The 17,255-nt window shown below is 39.1% G+C and overlaps 1 protein-coding gene across 6 annotated transcripts in view; it reads right to left on the bottom strand.

Annotated features, from left to right (window-relative positions):
• Positions 1-6,246: 6,246 nt before the first annotated feature.
• Positions 6,247-17,255, bottom strand: part of PHACTR2 (phosphatase and actin regulator 2) — a 132,055-nt gene continuing 121,046 nt past the window's right edge. For 4 of the 6 annotated variants that reach the window (XM_039706822.1, XM_039706827.1, XM_039706823.1 and 1 more), the window contains 4 exons: positions 16,839-16,900; positions 15,705-15,842; positions 13,351-13,427; positions 6,247-9,780 (listed from right to left, as the gene is read on the bottom strand). In XM_039706822.1, coding sequence (XP_039562756.1) covers positions 9,765-9,780; positions 13,351-13,427; positions 15,705-15,842; positions 16,839-16,900 — 293 coding nt within the window. In that variant the 3' untranslated portion in view covers positions 6,247-9,764. Of the gene's footprint in view, positions 9,781-13,350; positions 13,428-15,704; positions 15,843-16,838; positions 16,901-16,959; positions 17,117-17,255 lie in introns of those variants that run through there. The other 2 variants (XR_005627227.1, XM_039706826.1) reach the window with 2 other exon arrangements.

Below are 17,255 nucleotides of genomic sequence, written 5' to 3'. Positions count from 1 at the left end.
GTTCTTATTTCGGACGAGGAAGGGCTGGGGGAACTGGGCCTGTTCAGAGGAGAGACGACTAAGGGGGTACCTCATCAATGCCTCTAAGTATCTGAAGGGAGGGTGTCAAGAGTTTGGGTCCGGGCTCTGCTTGGCGGTGCCCAGCAATAGGACAAGAGGCAACACACAGAAACTGATGCACGGGAAGTTCCGGCTGAGTATAAGGACAAATCTCTGCTGTGCAGGTGATCCCGCAGTGGAATAGGTTGTCCAGAGAGGCTGTGGAGTCTCCCTCCCTGGAAATGCTCCAGAACCGTCTGGACACAATGCAGTGCCATGTGCCTCAGGAAAGCCCTGCGAGAGCAGCGAGGTTGGACCAGACGTTCCACTGTGTCCTTTCCAACCCGAACCGTTCTGCAGCGTGACACTGTCGCTGTATGAATTCTACCTACACCATGTAGGGGGCTGTGCACAAACACGGGCACTCACCTACAGGCTTCTTGCTAAAAAAAAAGAGAGAAGTATGCTTGGTATCTTAAAACCTCCTTTGCTACTTTTCAAAAGAAAGTGTAAAACACAGAGGGGAGCAGTTTTTTTTCCCATGTGTTTACAGGCAAATAAGACAGTAACAGCTAAGAAGAGGTTTTCACTGAAAATTCAGACAAGTTGTCCATATTATGTGTGTATGGATGCAGCTAAATTTATATGCATGCATGTACCTGAAGGTGTTAGCTTTGGTCACATTTGGGTGGATTTCACTGGTTTTCAGTAGGTGTCACTAAAGCTCCGAAAGAACCCAGATTTTCACTCTTCTGGCTGTTTTCTGAAGTCTTGAATCCTTACCCAGTTTCATCCCGTCACTTTTGCAGAAGTGCACAATCCAATCTGATCCCCTCCATCAGCTGAAATAACTCCTGGACTCGGGGGATTCAGGATTTATCTGTGCAAAGGCTGGCTTTTCCTCTTCTTTGGGAAAAGTGCCGGTGAGTGTCTCGTTGTTGTCAGCCGTGTGCGGGTGTGGTGCACCCCCGGGGCACCAGGAGAGCCGCAGTGACCCCTCCTGCACCGCAGCCTGCGAGTGGATTTTTCACGGCTGCCCCCAGGAGCAACAGCTCCCTCCCTGCGGTATGGCCGTGCGGCCAGCCCAGCGACAGCTGCAACAGCAGAGCTGGGTTTTCACAGGGTAATTAAGAACAGAGCCACTCAGCTGTTGAAAACACAGTACTTAGCGTTTATTTGTGGGGTAATGATGTAGATTAGATTACTCCTTATTGCTTCCAAGTTCCTGACCTGCCTCTCTGGCATCCACAGAAGTGCATGTACATAGACTTGGTGACAGGATTACACTTCACAATCCCCTAAACCTGCACCTCCGTAGCTGGTGGTGGCAGTACTGTCATTCCACACACCCCAAATCTGGTCTAGGAGCATTGTATCAGTTTGGATGTAGGAAAAATTAAATTTTGTTCTCAGCTCTGTTGTTAGTCAGCTGTTTCCTAAGTGTAAGATAAGTTTACCTGTTAAGTCTCAGTGTTTTCTGTCTTTCTTTAATTTACATCCTTCCCCTGAATTTCCTGGTTAGGTTCTAAGCATTTAGGGGGAAGGATATGTATTATATGTTCACACAGAGATTAAGACAGGTTCCTTCCCATATCACAGAAGATTGCTAATGTATACTAACAGTAATACATCTGAGGATGAGTTTGAATCACAGATTAGCAACAATAGGCATCACATTTCCTCCTTTGTTGATACCTGAGGGTGAGTCATCTCCTTATTTATATCAAAATTCAATATTTAGTATCACATGGATGTGAGCTGTGTATGAGAGAGTGTCAGGGAGACTCTGCTTAAGCTTCTGATTTCATCCAAGCCTTACAAGGCCATCCTTCACACAGCACTCTCTCACTGTCTGTTCTTTGCAGAGACTGCTAACAGAACTCAGCACAGAGCATCTACAGAGCCTGAGGGGTAAGTGCTCAGGTCACTAACCACTCCTTTTATGCTTGCAGAAGGAAAATGGTCAGTATTGAAACAGTCTCACTGTCAAGGCATCCACTTAAAAGATAATATGCTGGAAGCACATCCTTAACATAATCGTCAACTGGCCGTCTGTGTGAGGAAATTTATGCTCATTTTTTCTCCTAGTTCTTGCAAAGAAGAAATTATTTCAAAGTATTTAAACCAAAAGTTATTGTCAGTCACTTTGAAAGTTAAAAGATTGGCAGATGCACTGCTGACTAGGCTGAACCCTCAGCTGTGCAGATCAGTTTTGTTCCTGTGCAGAGGGTGTATTTCCACTATAAATCTACTGTCAATGAAAGTGGTAAACACTTCTTACTGACAAAAAAAGGGGAAACTGGGAGCATAGATTAGGTCTCCAAACCATTGAGCTACAACCCTAACTTTGTCTTTTTAAACCAAGTATCACCTCTTTCAACACACCTCTCCATGAATACACCACACACAGGGAATTTACCAGAAGGTTTGTGTTTGAAGGACTGCCAGAATTCAAAGGAAGGTTTCAGGAACATTTTTTCATTTCATTTCCACAAGGAGGCAGTTTTATTTGGCCTCTGGAGGCTCTCTGAATTTACCTCTGCTATGCTAGAGATTCATGTACTGTGTACATGCTAGAGATTAAAGAAGAAAATATTTTCAGTAAAGGTTTTCTGAACAATTTTCTAGAGGTGATTTTTAAAATGTTCTGTTTATATATATTCATTCATATATATCTATAATTCAAAGAGCTAAACAGTTGTCTAAGGCACTTGGAACTGTGCACAGCAGAGTATCCTACAGTAATGTGCAACTAGGCAGCACAATTTGAGTTTCCTTGTTTTAATAGAAACACCATAAAACAAGCATAACATATGTACTGTATAAACCCCCAATACATTTTTTATGTTTTTCAGGTGATGATACTGCACTATATTTGTGTGTGTGTGTATATATATATATATATATATATATCAGATGAAAGCTCAAGAAGCAGCTGTCATTAATTTGTAACAGTTACTTGCATTCACAGATATCACACACCTGTGTAAAATGCAGTATCAGATCTGCTACTTCTTTAGAGTTACCATATTCAATCACACTGAGCCAAGCTGATGCATTAATTTTATAATTTTTACATAAAGTCTGTCATAAAAGTTGTCGGTATTGCTTATCCACAGCCTTCCATCTTTTGAAAGTAATGAAACATGTGGAAAGTACATTTTAGAGGGACAGCAATTCTAAGCTGATAATGTTTCAGATACATTTTTTGTACTTACCAGTAACTATTTAGCATGACAGGCAGTGGGGAACCAAGGCTTGAATTTTGTTTGCCTTACTTGACTTGAAAATGGGAACATTTAATTAAATCAAAGGAAGTCACTTAAATAATAATTTTTCACTATTTTTAATCAAATTAATAGAAAGAATAAAGTCTAAGAACTGGCCCAGTGTGTATGAATAGGTGACACTCGATGCAAAATCTGAGTTGCAATGAATTCATGTGACAATTCCATTTCAGGTGGTTGTGGCTGCCTTGGAGTCTGTTCAGCAGGTAAGAACCTTCTGGCTGTACTGGACCCTCGGAAGACCGTACCGGAGCTCAGCAATGCGCACTGTGTGGATGTGTGATCCAGCCCTGGGCTTGCTTAGAAGAGGCAGGAGTGCAGTGATTCCTACTGCTGAACTTGTCCTGGTGTACTGCAGCTCTGCCAGAGAAACACAGGTTTGTGATCTCCCAGTGTTTAAGGTGCAGCTGGGTCCAAAGCACGGCACACAAACGTTGCCATGATTTAGCGTTTGAGCTGTTGTGCCGCAGAATGCAGGGAAGGGACACAAACTCACCAGCTTTATCAGCTCCTGTGTGTGCACAACGGTGTCTGTGCCCTGCAGTCTTCTTGTGCCTCTCCCAGATTTGCAGTTCGGTTGTAAATGCAATTCTGTTTTATTTTTTTTAAGGATACCCCCTCTTCCCCCCAAAACTTAAGAGCTATTTAAACAGTTGCAGGCAATTTAGCATGGGCCATCTCCAAACCCTTCCCCTGCTGCTAATACAGCCTGTTCAAATGAGCCATTGATATTTGTGTTTCAAATCACACCTGCTAAAATAATAATAATCCAAAACACAGTATTTCTTTAATTCCAAAATTTGTACAAGTTTACAAATCAATATACCACCACACAAAGTAGTGAAAGGAAGATATGTTTAACAACGTTTTAACGTTTTACTATATCATAACAATGTTCAAATATTTTTAAATTTGACATAGTATTGCAAGATTTTTTGTAATATAAAGAATTTATGCTTGAACAAGAAGATACAGATAATACCATTGCTTTCTTTGTTTCTATCCAATGCAATATGTAGCTTCTATAAAATAATGGTGAAATGCTGTATCTAGTTCATATAAGCTTTATTTCCAGGAAAATCTTGAAACTAAATGGGAACACAAAGTAAAACAAGACCTTATTAATTATTTGAGTTAATAAATATAAACCTGTTTGAACATTATAGCAAATATATGTTAATTTCACTCCATTTCTCCCTTTCTCTGTATAGATACAGTTTCGTAAATTTTGGTGGGGTTTTTTTTCAGATTTCTGTTAAATAGAAGTTTTAAACTATTCTGGGAACTGCTTTGTTTTGTTTTTAATTTGACCTTCAAAATAGTTCTGTATCATCTTTATAAAATCTTTCAGAATATATATTTTTCTTTTCATCATAATCTATGGCCCACCAGTGAACGTTGCACTGATCTTGGTATAATAAGACTGCAGCTAGCAACAATAATGGAACTAAACGTGGAAGATCCTAAAGGCAGGAGGCAAGTTTATTCATACTTGTTTTTTTCACCCTGAGTATATCTGCGGTTTAGTTTACAACAATGGCACAGGTCTTAACTCCTGAAGATCATTAAAACCAGAGGATGTGAAAGTGTTAAACACACCATTCATGTGCACCTGACAGTCTCATGCAAATGTAAGCTTTTAGCTTGGTTTGCTTTGTCATTAAAGCATTAACAGACATTAAGACATGGGCCAATATCGTGGTCTCTGCTTAGGATGTCAGCAGTGCTCACACAGGCCTGTGCTGCCAGGTACCCAGGTGACAGTGTGGCTCTCCCTGCCCTGACTCCAAGCCCTGCCAGCTGCAGGCAGTCAGGGAGTTTTGATTGATTCCCAGGCTGCCAGGCTGGATTAGATGTTTTTAGTCTGTTGCTGACTGGATCTTTTTGTACTTTATGATGATACAAAATCAGAGCTCAGATAGAGCTTATAGTCAGGTTAAGCAGCTGTTAATTTGAAAGAAATTCTCTCATGTAGCTGTAGCATTATTAGTTACAGGTCTGAGTTTGAAGCATCTCTGCAGGAAACCAAGCACTCACTTCACCTGGAAGGAGGGGTCTAATTTCTGTAATATCAGGGATACTTCATACCTTTGTTTCACAGCTTTCATTTGGCTTTCAAGTTAAAAAAATGGGTGCTTATCTGATGTGGTTTTTCCATGTCAGCACTGAGGTTGTGGTGCTTCTCTAAGAGGTGCTCAGGTTGGCCAAAGCAGATGGTGGGGCTGTCCTGTTCCACACCACATCAGAGGTCAGTCCATCCAGTCCACCACCGCAAGGGACATGCACAACTGTACATAAATAATAGACCCAACAAATAAATGCAGTCTTGTAGAACTACAAATGGCCATGAATACTTACAGTGAAGAGATGTTTGAAGAGATGTTGCTTCTGGTCCTAACATGTTTCAAATCACCAGTTGAAATGGTATTAGCATAAATAATAATTAGCATTTACTTTTTTTTTTTGGTACTTGTTGGGTCAATATAGCACAATTAAAAAAAAATCCAGACAGACTGTATCTGAGTTATAAAGACCCATATGTATTACCTGAAAGAAGAGAGAGACGAGACACTCTAGAACCATTTCAATTTTTTATGTGAAGAAGAAATTAGGATTTGATTAAGCATCCATTCTTCTGCACCCACAGCAACATGCTGTGATGTGTGATTATACTGCTAAATATTATATATGAGATAATTTCAGAAGCCATTACTTCAAGCTGCTCATTTTCTGTGGATGTGGACATACCTGACTCTGTGGGAACATAGGTATAATGTGTGTAAGGTTGTCATATCTTGTGCATGACATTTAAATGATTCATCCAACTTGATAAAAGATATCATACTGTTATGATAACTTTTAGTCTTGTGCATGACATTTAAATGATTCATCCAACTTGATAAAAGTTATCATATTGATCCCTCTTAGCCAACTGGACTGTACTATACTTTGCATGAAAACTGCTATTTTTTCTTTGCCTGTTTAACATCTTTTTATTTTTAACTCTAGGATTATTAACTCATTAAAAATCAGTTAATAATTAAAATCCTATTGTCTAGGATTATTAACTCATTAATTTCTCAGGACTTACCCTGATTTTTTTCCCTTCTAGAAGGCACCAGCAGCACCAAAGCAGGTATATGGTGTAATATTTCCAATGGGTTGTTGATGCAACTGGAAAACATTTGAACTTATCAATACAGACAACTAGGAGAGGCAGCAGAAATTGACTTCAGGCTTCTTAAAGCAAACTTGCTTCACTGCACATGGTGACATACCAAATTCTCATTATTTTTTTTCATGGACAATATTTTACAACTGTTGCTTTTCTGCCAGGTGATATTTAGAATACAAAAATAGTATATACAATTCTATGTCTCTGTGTGGATACAATACACTATAGATAGTTTGTAGTTCTCATTCTGCTACATCTTATAATAATCTTATATAGTATACTACATAAGATTTTACATAAATTCCCATAAAGGTAATTCTTTTTGTCCAGTTACATAAATGTGCTTAATTAGTTTGCTGAACTGTGGGCACACAATGCATCTGATTATTATCAAAATAGTAAGAAATTAAAAATTAACTCAGCATCTCTACCAAGGCTAGAGTCTTGCAACTAGAAATGGCTTGGAGGGAATACTTAAAAAAAACCCCTCCAACCTCAGAAGGAAGACAGGGAAAGCCTAAGTAATACCTCACCTACACATCTTTATTTCTTATGACATAACTTCAGCTTGAAGAAGTCTGAGCCAGAAGTTGTAGACTCATCTTTGTGTTATTACTACTCAGGTTGGCACGTGACTTTCCATCCATGGTCCAGGCCTAGTACAGAGGAATGTCTTCTTGCAAAGTCAATTTTTTACTTCATCCTAAGAGTTTAACAAGTTTTAGTTAGCTTGTGTAACCTGTGTGTACCTTGGCATAGTGGTGGAGCTACTGTCTTATATAAAATATTTATAGTCTGACCTTACCTTTGTCTGAGTTATGCTGCCTGTGTAACAGCTGTCTTTCTGCCTTCAGTATCTTGGCTGCTTTCACATGTTTCAACGTGATTAATGCAACCCTGAGATCTATTTAATTGCTCCACTCATTTCCTTTGAAGTGAAACACTGTATTTTATATTTCGAAGCCAACATAGTAGACCTTTATATGATTTTGGACACACATTCCTAAATTTGGCAACATCAGCAAAAAAAAGTTTAAGCGGAACTATTCTAGTGTAACTTTTGAGTTTACTCTTCAAATGCTAAAAATAAAAATTAGCATTCCACCAGAATTGCTGACAAACCTAATGCCCTGCTAATTCCTGTATGATTTAGTGCCAAAAGATACATTTTCACTGCTTCCTTGATGTCAAAGTGGTGTTTCTATATTTATAAAGTGATGGACTTTCCAGAAGCTTATTTTCTGCAAATGGAATCCTAATGGCTCTTATTGATTCCATTAAAAAAGGAAGGTGCTGCTTCTTTTTCTTTGCTACAAGCATGTAGATGGCTTTTTTTTTATTCAGTTATTGATATTTTGTGGCTTGTACATAGATTTCTATCCAAGTATAATGGATCCTCACAGTAATTTAAATCTTACCTTTTTTAAAAAAACTTTCCCAGTGTCTTTAAAAATAATAGAGTGACAGAGAGTGACAGCTGTTGGAAAGCACTCTTCTGTTACTCTATTATCAGAGAGAAGTGCTCTTCATTAAAATAATCCACCTCCTTTATGCAAACCTGGTCCTGTTGTAAATGGCTCTAAAGAGGGATATCTAATTTTAGCCACCAAATTGCCTTCCTGCCTTTAGGCTGACATCTCTAACAACAACCTTCAATTTTATAAACTAAACACATTCCACAAGAATCTATCACAGGTTCTGAGGTAAAAATCACATCTACACAGACCTTTTATTGCCAGAAAAAGAAATACTTACACTTCGTAATTAAAAACTGAACAGGACACATAAAAGACAAAAATAAATTGTAATATGTACACACATTAGAAAGGATAAATAGCAAATATATTGTAATACTGCATTAAATGTATGCATATGTGAATTCCAGACCCCCCCCCCAATGTTGTGTACACTAATTCAAAGGATAAATAAGTGCTAATATAGGACAGAGAATTTCTTAGTGTAAACAATGTCACAGGCTTTTTAATAGGCCTTTGGGCCAACTTAGAAAAACCATGTATTGCCTTTCACACTCCATACCACTTAATTTTAATAGTACTCTATTCACATGTACAATTTCAAGATAGTATAAAAAAATTAGGAATTTAAGAAGCATTCTTCACACTCAACAAAAACAGGCTGGAGACACTCCAAGGATTTTTCTTTCACTTTTAAAGGCTCGCTAGCTGAAGACATACTGATTTGTCTGGGAGTTCTTCCTCAATGCAGTGCAAGAGTCCTTAAATGTAACAAGTTACATTAGTAATCACTGCTCAGGCCTATTAATAAAGACTTCTGCGCCTAATTTCAATTTTGACTTTGGATTCACACTAGCATGATGTCAAAGCTGTCACCACTTCCTGCCATGGATGACAAAGATAATGATCCCTATGGTTTGAATGGCAAGTGACAGACAGCAAGGAGTGTTTCTAAACACAAAGCATTTAATTGCATTCATAGTGTCACATTATTTGTCCTTCAAATCCTGTTTATGCATCTCTGAGGATGCAGAGTATGTCAACATTAAAAAACAAAAAAATATATTACTTGTTCTGTATGAATGTTCCGTGTGTTTTCCTGAAGCATGCGCACTGGGATTTAAAAAAAGACAGTTGAGTTATCCTAGGACTAATTTCTGGCAACTGTATTTACTGGCACCAAAGAAAATTATAGTTCTTCCTAAAGTACTGATGACACGAGGATTTATGGCTTGCTATCTTTTTAAGACAGGCTGCAGCCACTGAAAAAACCTACATGCACAGTTGCTTACACTCTCTTTTAAAATTAAAATAATTCTTCCCACTGGCCAAACACATTGTGGAGCAGTCCCATCCATTCCACTTAGCTCTGTGGACTGACAAAGTCTCTTTTCCCCCAGCTCTCAGCTCTTTTGTCACCCCCTCCCTCTTTGTTCCCCTCAATCCCAACCCCATGAAGCCCAATGAGATCCTGGCAGCAGGCTCTCCAGCGATTGTCTTCAGCACTTCCTGACTCGTGGAGCTCTGACAAAGAAGTCCACTGGCTTGTCTGTGTGGGCTGGCCACAGAACCGTGGTTTGTCTGGACATGGACAGACACTTCCTGTGGGTTCTCCTCCTAGACTAATTATTTGTCCATTGACAAAGACAAGGGCCACTTTCTTCATTAGCCTCAGGGTAAGCTGTAGCACACACTCATAATCAAGTTCCAGTGCAATTTCAGGTCTTCAGGAAGCAATGATTTCCCCAAAGAAAATTGTTACTTGAAATATGGGATGCAGTCAAACAGCTATGGACGATGAAACCTGAAAAGATAAATTAAAATCTTAGAATTATGTTATTTCAAATGACAATGACACTGATCCTCATCCTGTTCTCACAGCTGTTTCCTTTTGTCGGCCAATTATTCCTGGTTTTCCTGATCTGTGTTGGTTTAGAGTCAGACCTGTTATTTCCTGCTGTCCATCTCTCTCTAGATAGAAAACCAGAGATTTGGTGTGGCTCAAGCACTGGTGTGTCACTGTCTGTCCGTGCCATTAACCTGCCAGTGTGGTCCCTGGCAGAGTTTTGCTTGGGTCAGCCAGTGCTTTCAGGTGCTGCCTGGGCATGGTTGGGGTTAGCACAGGACAGCTGGGAAGGGGGGGACATCACCCTGTTTTGAGGTGAGAGGAACAGGTTAAGTGCATGGATTCGAACTGTTCCAAGCTTGCTGGCCTCAGGGCCAGAGAAGAATCTCCAGTCTGTTTGCCAATACAAATTTATCTACAATTGCACCCATTATTTGCATATGCTGTCACTAAGTATTATCAGAAAACCTTTGCTAAACCATAAAAATTAAAATTCTGGGGTTTTAATCCTTGTATAAAATGAGGCTAACAAAAAATTTGTATATTCTTTTACCTAAGCAGCAAATTGTATAGCATTTCAGATGCTTTCTTCTTATTAGCAGCAGTGAACTGAGGTACATGAAGACCCAAATACACCTCACTTTTTTAGGCTTTTAGGTAGGGCATGTACATCACTCCAGATTGCCTGTATGATGTCTAGAGAAGTGGGTTGCTCCAAAAGGTGTCACCAGCCCTTTCTATAATAAGTTAGGAACCTACAGCAATTGAAATTCTAAATCATGTTAAATGTAATGAATCCAAGCAAAAGGGTAAGGAGGGCACCAGTATCAGGTTCTCAGTGTATAGACATATATCTCTGTTTAAATGGCTTTAAAAATGTATCTGTCCATGAAGTAATAAAAGGTGCAGCAGCTTGGAAAAGGCATAGATAATGATCCATCTACACAATAGATTTACCTAAGTTTTTGTTTGACACAAACAAAAACTTCTCTCAATAGTTCCACACATTATGCCTGTAAGTTGATTCAATACAATACAGGGATGCATTTCTCAAATGAAGGAGGTGTGCACAAAGCCTGACATTCACAACTAAGCAGCTGATCTGCTACATGAGGGTATAGAGGATTGCTAAAAAGATGCAGGGGTTTTTTATTTTGTGGAAAAACAATATACTGGACCATATATAGCATTTTCTTTAGAAACACTTAATGAACACCTGCTAATATGCTCCTCCCAAACTTGTATTGATTTCTCTATTTTTAGAAACTAATTTTCTTGGATTTTGCTATGAAATAACAGAAAGAATCAGTCTAAATTACTAGGACTAGAAAACCAGTCAATTGACAGTCATTAGAGTAAATGATGAACAACGAAACTCATTGTTCTTTCTTTTCCAAGTTTGATATAAATTTTTAACATTTAAAATATATTGTAAGTACTGATTATAATATTAAATCATCTATATTTAATTTGCAATAGTATAGGAAACCATATACTATAAGCTATTTTTGTTTAGTAAGCACCTTCCTTATTGTCTCAGTCTATCACAGAATAGTCTTTGCTAATCAGGTGCCAATGCAAGTGCCTTTTGGTTTGCATTATCTCAGTGATCTTGAAAATAATTAAAGTATGAGAAATTAATTCTCTGGCTAGAGACTTCTGTCTATGCTTTTCTTAAATCACTTTTGTTGTATCAATCCAATATTATGTAGCAGAAAACATAATTTTTAATGAGATGTCCCAGGGAAAATTTTTATTTTCAAAATTGCAATTGACTTAAAACATCTGCAAGTTATTCTGCTCTTAATTATCTTTTTCCAGTGTTACTCTTTTACTTCTGCGCAGTAACTCCACAACATGACCAGTGAAACAAAAGAGCATGGATAAGGAACAAGAAAAAACTGATTTCCTTCAGGTTGAAATTCTTTCAGCACCCTATAGAATCATTGCCTGTATTTATCACAGTTTGGCTGTTCCTATTTTTTACTCTATTTTTAAAGGTCCTCCCTGAAGAAAATAATTCACTTTTGTCACTCCATGAGATTCCTGGGTCAGCTTTCAAGAATCCAGTTGTAATCAGCCTCAACTGTTCTCAAAGCTCATGAAAAAATATCCAGTTCTTTTTGTGTGAATCATGCCTGTATGAATCTGTACTTATGCTTCAATATTGCAAAGCAACTCAAGAAACACAACAGTGTAAGCAGGGGGTTTGTTTCTATACCTGCTATTTTTATTCTCTCCCTTGGAATGCTCTTTTTTAAAAAGTAGTATTTTTATACATTCTGAAAAAGATATGCTATGTGCTACCTAAAGAGAAAACGACATCAGAAGCCAAATGAAAAAATGCATCTCCATGTGTGAAAAATACATTTTCTAGTGGTCAGAATGCAACACTACATTAAACCCCTGCATCCTGGTTCACCTTCTGGCTTAGGTTTGCTGTCTGTGAAACTGGTTTGAATTTTTAAAAATTAATTTGTTTATGTTGTATCTACACAGAAGTGATAACTTATATTTTTAAAAGCTCCATGTTTTGGTGAGAATGATTTCACAAATTCAGTGATTTCTAACAGTGAAGTAGCAGATACATGAAACACCCATAATGAATTTTCCTTGCAACGCATTCTTTAATTAGGTGATTCACACTCACTAGCTCAGATCCTGAGTTTGGTTGAAACAGTAGCAGGAAACAGAAGGGACTCAGTTTTAGACAACTGGTTTTGTTTGACTTAATTTTCTGCGGAAGCAAATACATTAATAATATGTACACAATGTTGGCCAACCCTAACATCAAGCTTTGATTGCTGATGGCAATTTTCAGCCTTTGTAACTTCCAAGAAAAATGAACACGTGCCATGGAGATTTCAGAAAGTGTGTCCCTCCCTCTAGGAATAATTCTGCCAAATTTGGAAGCCTGCTAAAATACTGTGGACACTTCAGAGCTCCTTAAAATAACAATGCTTCAGACAACATCTTGGTGATATCCAAAGCAGAGAACAAAACAAATTCACATTAACACATTAGAAGTGGCAACAAGGGAGTCTGTCTTGTTCCCCAGAAACTGCTGCCAGGAGCCTTAGTGACCCTTAGAAAGCTCGCCAAGACACTGGTGAGCTTTTCAGAAGTTCAAAACATCATCTAATTTTCACTTAGGAAATGCATCTACACAAATGTATACTTTAATGAGCAAGGGAGTGCTGCCAGAGGAGGAAACCCCTTTTATTTTGTGTGCTTGAAGATTACTAACTTCATCTGTAAGAACTGAAGGGTTCTTGCAAGGGTTCTTGCATTTTTTAGATTCCCCAAACAATCTTTTTCTACATAGTGACCAGTCACCTGTACTGCTGTATCAGCTAGAGATGGCAGCAGCAATACTGGGAATTCCAACAGAATCAGTGGTGGGATTCAAGGGGACTCATGATAGGAATCCTCACAAATCATGACACAACTGCAGAGAACTTGCAGAAAAGCAGAGGCTTGCTGTCATACTCATTTCTCACACTTACACAAGAAGAGGGATTCACCCACCTGGTAAATTGCCGACTTTCCTCGTGTACTTCCATTTCTGTGCTTTTGAATTCATTCAGTTCTTTCCGTATTGCTGCCTAATAAACAATAATGATACACGCAACCATAAGAAATATGAATTTTTAGGAAAATAAAGAGTCTGAAAGAAATGTGGCCCTACTATTTCAGGTGCCTTACAGTTCCCATTTCAATTTTCCCTTACTGTAGTCCACAGCTCTCACACATTTCTGATCATCAACATGAATGACTTTTCAATTACAGCTGTTCAAAGTACTCATCCACTACAAAGAAACGAAAAGCATCAGGCACCAAAAGTAAACCAAGAAACACCAAATCAACTTGCAATGAGGGAACAAAGCCCACACTGAGACAGAGCACTTCTACTGACAAAAATGGGCAAGGGGTTGGATTACCCTGACAAGCACTTGCTGAGTAGGCAGCCAGGAGGGGATTCTATCTCCAGGCACAGTCCTGAGGAGCTGGTGAGTCACTCTGCCAGCACAGGCACTGGGTGCACAGCAGGGTCCTTGTATCTCCCCTCTGGAGACAGGACTTCAGGAATGCAAGATGAACAGCATTTTTTTAAAGTGGAATTAGTCACTTGGTTTGATTAGTTTTATGTAAAATGACGTGAATTATTTGGACATTTCAGGCTTGGATTTTTAGTTGGCAGATACTAAAGAACAGAAGAAATTCAGTACAGTTTGTAAATGACATGTTGCTTACATTAAGAGACTGATAAACAATTTACTTCATCAAGTAATAAACACAGTTTCTGAAATAGTCTAAGGTATACTACAAGAGGCTTTGTTTCTATACCTTCACTGTTAAAGGAAATGACAGTTTATTCTTACTCATTAGAGTAAGTAAGAATTAAATAAAGACAGTATCATTTCATTAATCCCTAAAGAAATGTCATCTAGTGTGCATACCTTTCAGTGCAGAACAGACAAGCAGCATGATAAAATTATAGCATCAGCAGGCTGCAGTCTTTTAAATAATAAACTTTGCTTTAGGCAGGGGTGGTCGTGTTTAGCCACAACAGCATGCTGACATGAGGCTGCTGTAGAGACAGTGATTTCTGAGCACCAAATCAGCAACAAAGACAGCAGAGTTCCAGCTCTGTAATATATCTGCAGCACAATTTTCTGCTCCTACTGGAATTAGAAGAATGATTTCTCTGGGAAAAAAAAGGACAAGGGAGTTTCCAGGCAACCCCAAATCTGGTTTTCTGCTAAGGCAAACAAACTCGGGACTGACAGAATCAGCCTTGGGCACCTGTAATTACAAAATGAATTGAGACTAAAAACTGCCACCCTGAAGTAGGTAGGAAACTCCATTGTTTTCTTCTAGTGCAGTTTACCCTGGTTGGACCTCTGTCAAAGTGGAGGTGCTGGGTCCTCTAACCTCCCACAGACTATGGGAGGACTAGACAGTGCTCAGCATCTCCCATAACCAACTCCACAAACACTTCTGAGTACATTTTTAACTACTTCACCTTGACCTGATACAACTGTCAGATAAGCTGTCAATTTTTAAATATTAATATTAAAATACAAGCTGAAATAAAATCAGCGCTTCACTACCCTTAGCCAGATTAGAGTGGGTTCTTGCCCACACAAATTTCATGTCAAGCACATCTCACAGGAGTTCCATAAAGTCTATAGCTCTTGGTTCAGACCCAATGCTTTAAGAGCCAGCACTTTGGGCTACCTGAATCTTACAGCTCTCCTTTCATTAAGTAGTATAGGAGGGAAATGGGAGAGTTCCTTTTGGAAATCTTTGACTGATATTTTTTTGAAATGAGAATCACAAGATCATTTGTCTCATCCTTTGTAGTCAGGCAGCAGAGCTTTATTAACTGTAGGATGTTAGGGGCAAACTTTCCAAGAAGCTGTGCTGCATGCACGTGGTCAGTTCCTGCACTGGTGGTTATGGCCAAGAACCTTGAGGAGGATGGAGCAGCTTCTACCATTTTTTCACTCAGATGAGTGGCAAAAACAACTCCAGGTAGCAGTGATGCAGACTTCTGCCTGCCAAACCCTGCCTGAATTCAGGGCAGGGCCACCTTTGGTAAACTTTTATCTGTCTTAGCAAGGTTTTAAAAATTAGAAAACAAAAATTAGAAATTGTGGCCTGAACTGTCATAATGGAGGTGGAAAATATGCTCATAATAGGCACTTGAGTGGGTTTTCTTAGCTGCAGGCAGTGGATGCACAGTAGCACCATGACAATCTTGCTGTCACCAGCAGATGTCATTTGTGATGCTGGCATCAAGAGAATGTAAACCAGAGGAAAGCTCCCCAAAAGTGACAGATGAAAGCATTTTCTAATAATCTACAATTGTGCCTTGCCTTGTCTGCAGGAGTTAACCTGGCCCAAGGCTTGTCAGCACGACGGTCGTAATCCGGAGATTCCGTGACCTCCACGTACTCGTTAAATCGAAGGATCCTTCTCGCTTGAAGTTCAGCCACTGTAGGCCTCAGACTGAGCTGTAAGCGGGAAGCAGAAAATAGTATGCTTAATAAGATGAAATAAAATAAAAGAGGAGGGTATGATGTAATCTCAAGAGGACTTTAATGGTATTTCTAAATAGGGTCACTTTCAGGTGTCTAAAAAAAGGCACCATCCTGGGAGTGCTGCGCAGGAATAGGGAGGCAGCCTAACCTGATTTCTTCAATTATAAAAATCGTCTTTGTCGGGCAGGTCACAGAGAATCCTGACAGTTATCCCTGGAATGTTAATTGTGACTTTGCAACTGGCACTACCCCACTAGGCCATCTTCATTAACAGTTATACCGTGTTAAAACTGTAATACCAAAAATATGTGACATTTGCAAGTATCTGCCTAACAAAAAAAAATGGTTTTGACCATCTATGGGGTCATTATAATGCCAAATTTTTTCAGTCACCTCAAACAATATTCACTTTAATTAACTAAGGATGATCATATTACGGAAACTGTATTTTTGCAGAGACAGGCAGACCAGGGATACTTATGGAAAGTCCTCCCATCCTCTCCCAGAACAGATCTGTAACTGCTCCATTTCCAGGGACAATGAGCATGTTTCCACCTGCAGAAGCTAAGACTCCTGATGTGGTTAGAAAAGCACTGAAGGGATGTCTTGGGGGGTCACATTGTTTTGTTGCCCTCTCCACTGCTCTAGGGAAGAGAGGATCTACAGGTATGGCTGCTCTTGATCATATGTGACAGGGGTGGTCATGCTACAGAGGAAAACTGTCACTTGTGTCCCCTGCTTAGGAACAGCAATATGGCCAGACCGGGTATGCTTCTCCAGGTGTGGGGAACTGGACAGGATGGGGTTCCCCCCAACACAGTCTTGGCTTGTACTGCTTTTTAAGCAGATTCCTAATCTGGGAAAATGACTGATGGACATTTGCAGCAATGTCTATACACCGATTTTTAGATTCTTATGAAACATAATTCTATGTACAAAAATACACAATACAAAAAAGCACATCATCACCTTTCTACTGAGTCTACGTTTTATTTCTCTTTTGGCTTCCTGTTCCTCTTCTTCATTCTTCTCTGTTTTTAGAAGAGATAAAAAGGAGTGAATATTTAAGTATTATAACTGCACATACTGTATTTCTCTTGGTTGAAAGCTTCAGAACTCCAAGTCCTGGCTCATGTTTCCTCATATTTCTGGATGATGCCGCATGTGTTGTCTGCTTTTTGGCTTTTGTCTGCTCTCATTCTTTTCCCTATCCGCATTTCCCTGATTCTGTAGACATCTCAAGTCAACTGTGGGTCACGAGCACAGCAAAGAGAAGGTGCCTGTCATTTCCTTTCTTGTACCAGCAAGCAAGTACCCTGAAAGAGTTGCTTAATGTTTCAATTACTTATTTTAACATTACAATCACTGTTGCCTTTACTTCCAATA

Source organism: Passer montanus, unplaced genomic scaffold (genome assembly GCF_014805655.1).
Source record: "Passer montanus isolate IOZ18808 unplaced genomic scaffold, ASM1480565v1 scaffold2, whole genome shotgun sequence".
Classification (NCBI taxonomy): Eukaryota; Metazoa; Chordata; class Aves; order Passeriformes; family Passeridae; genus Passer; species Passer montanus.
This window is presented reverse-complemented; position numbering and strand designations above follow the sequence as displayed.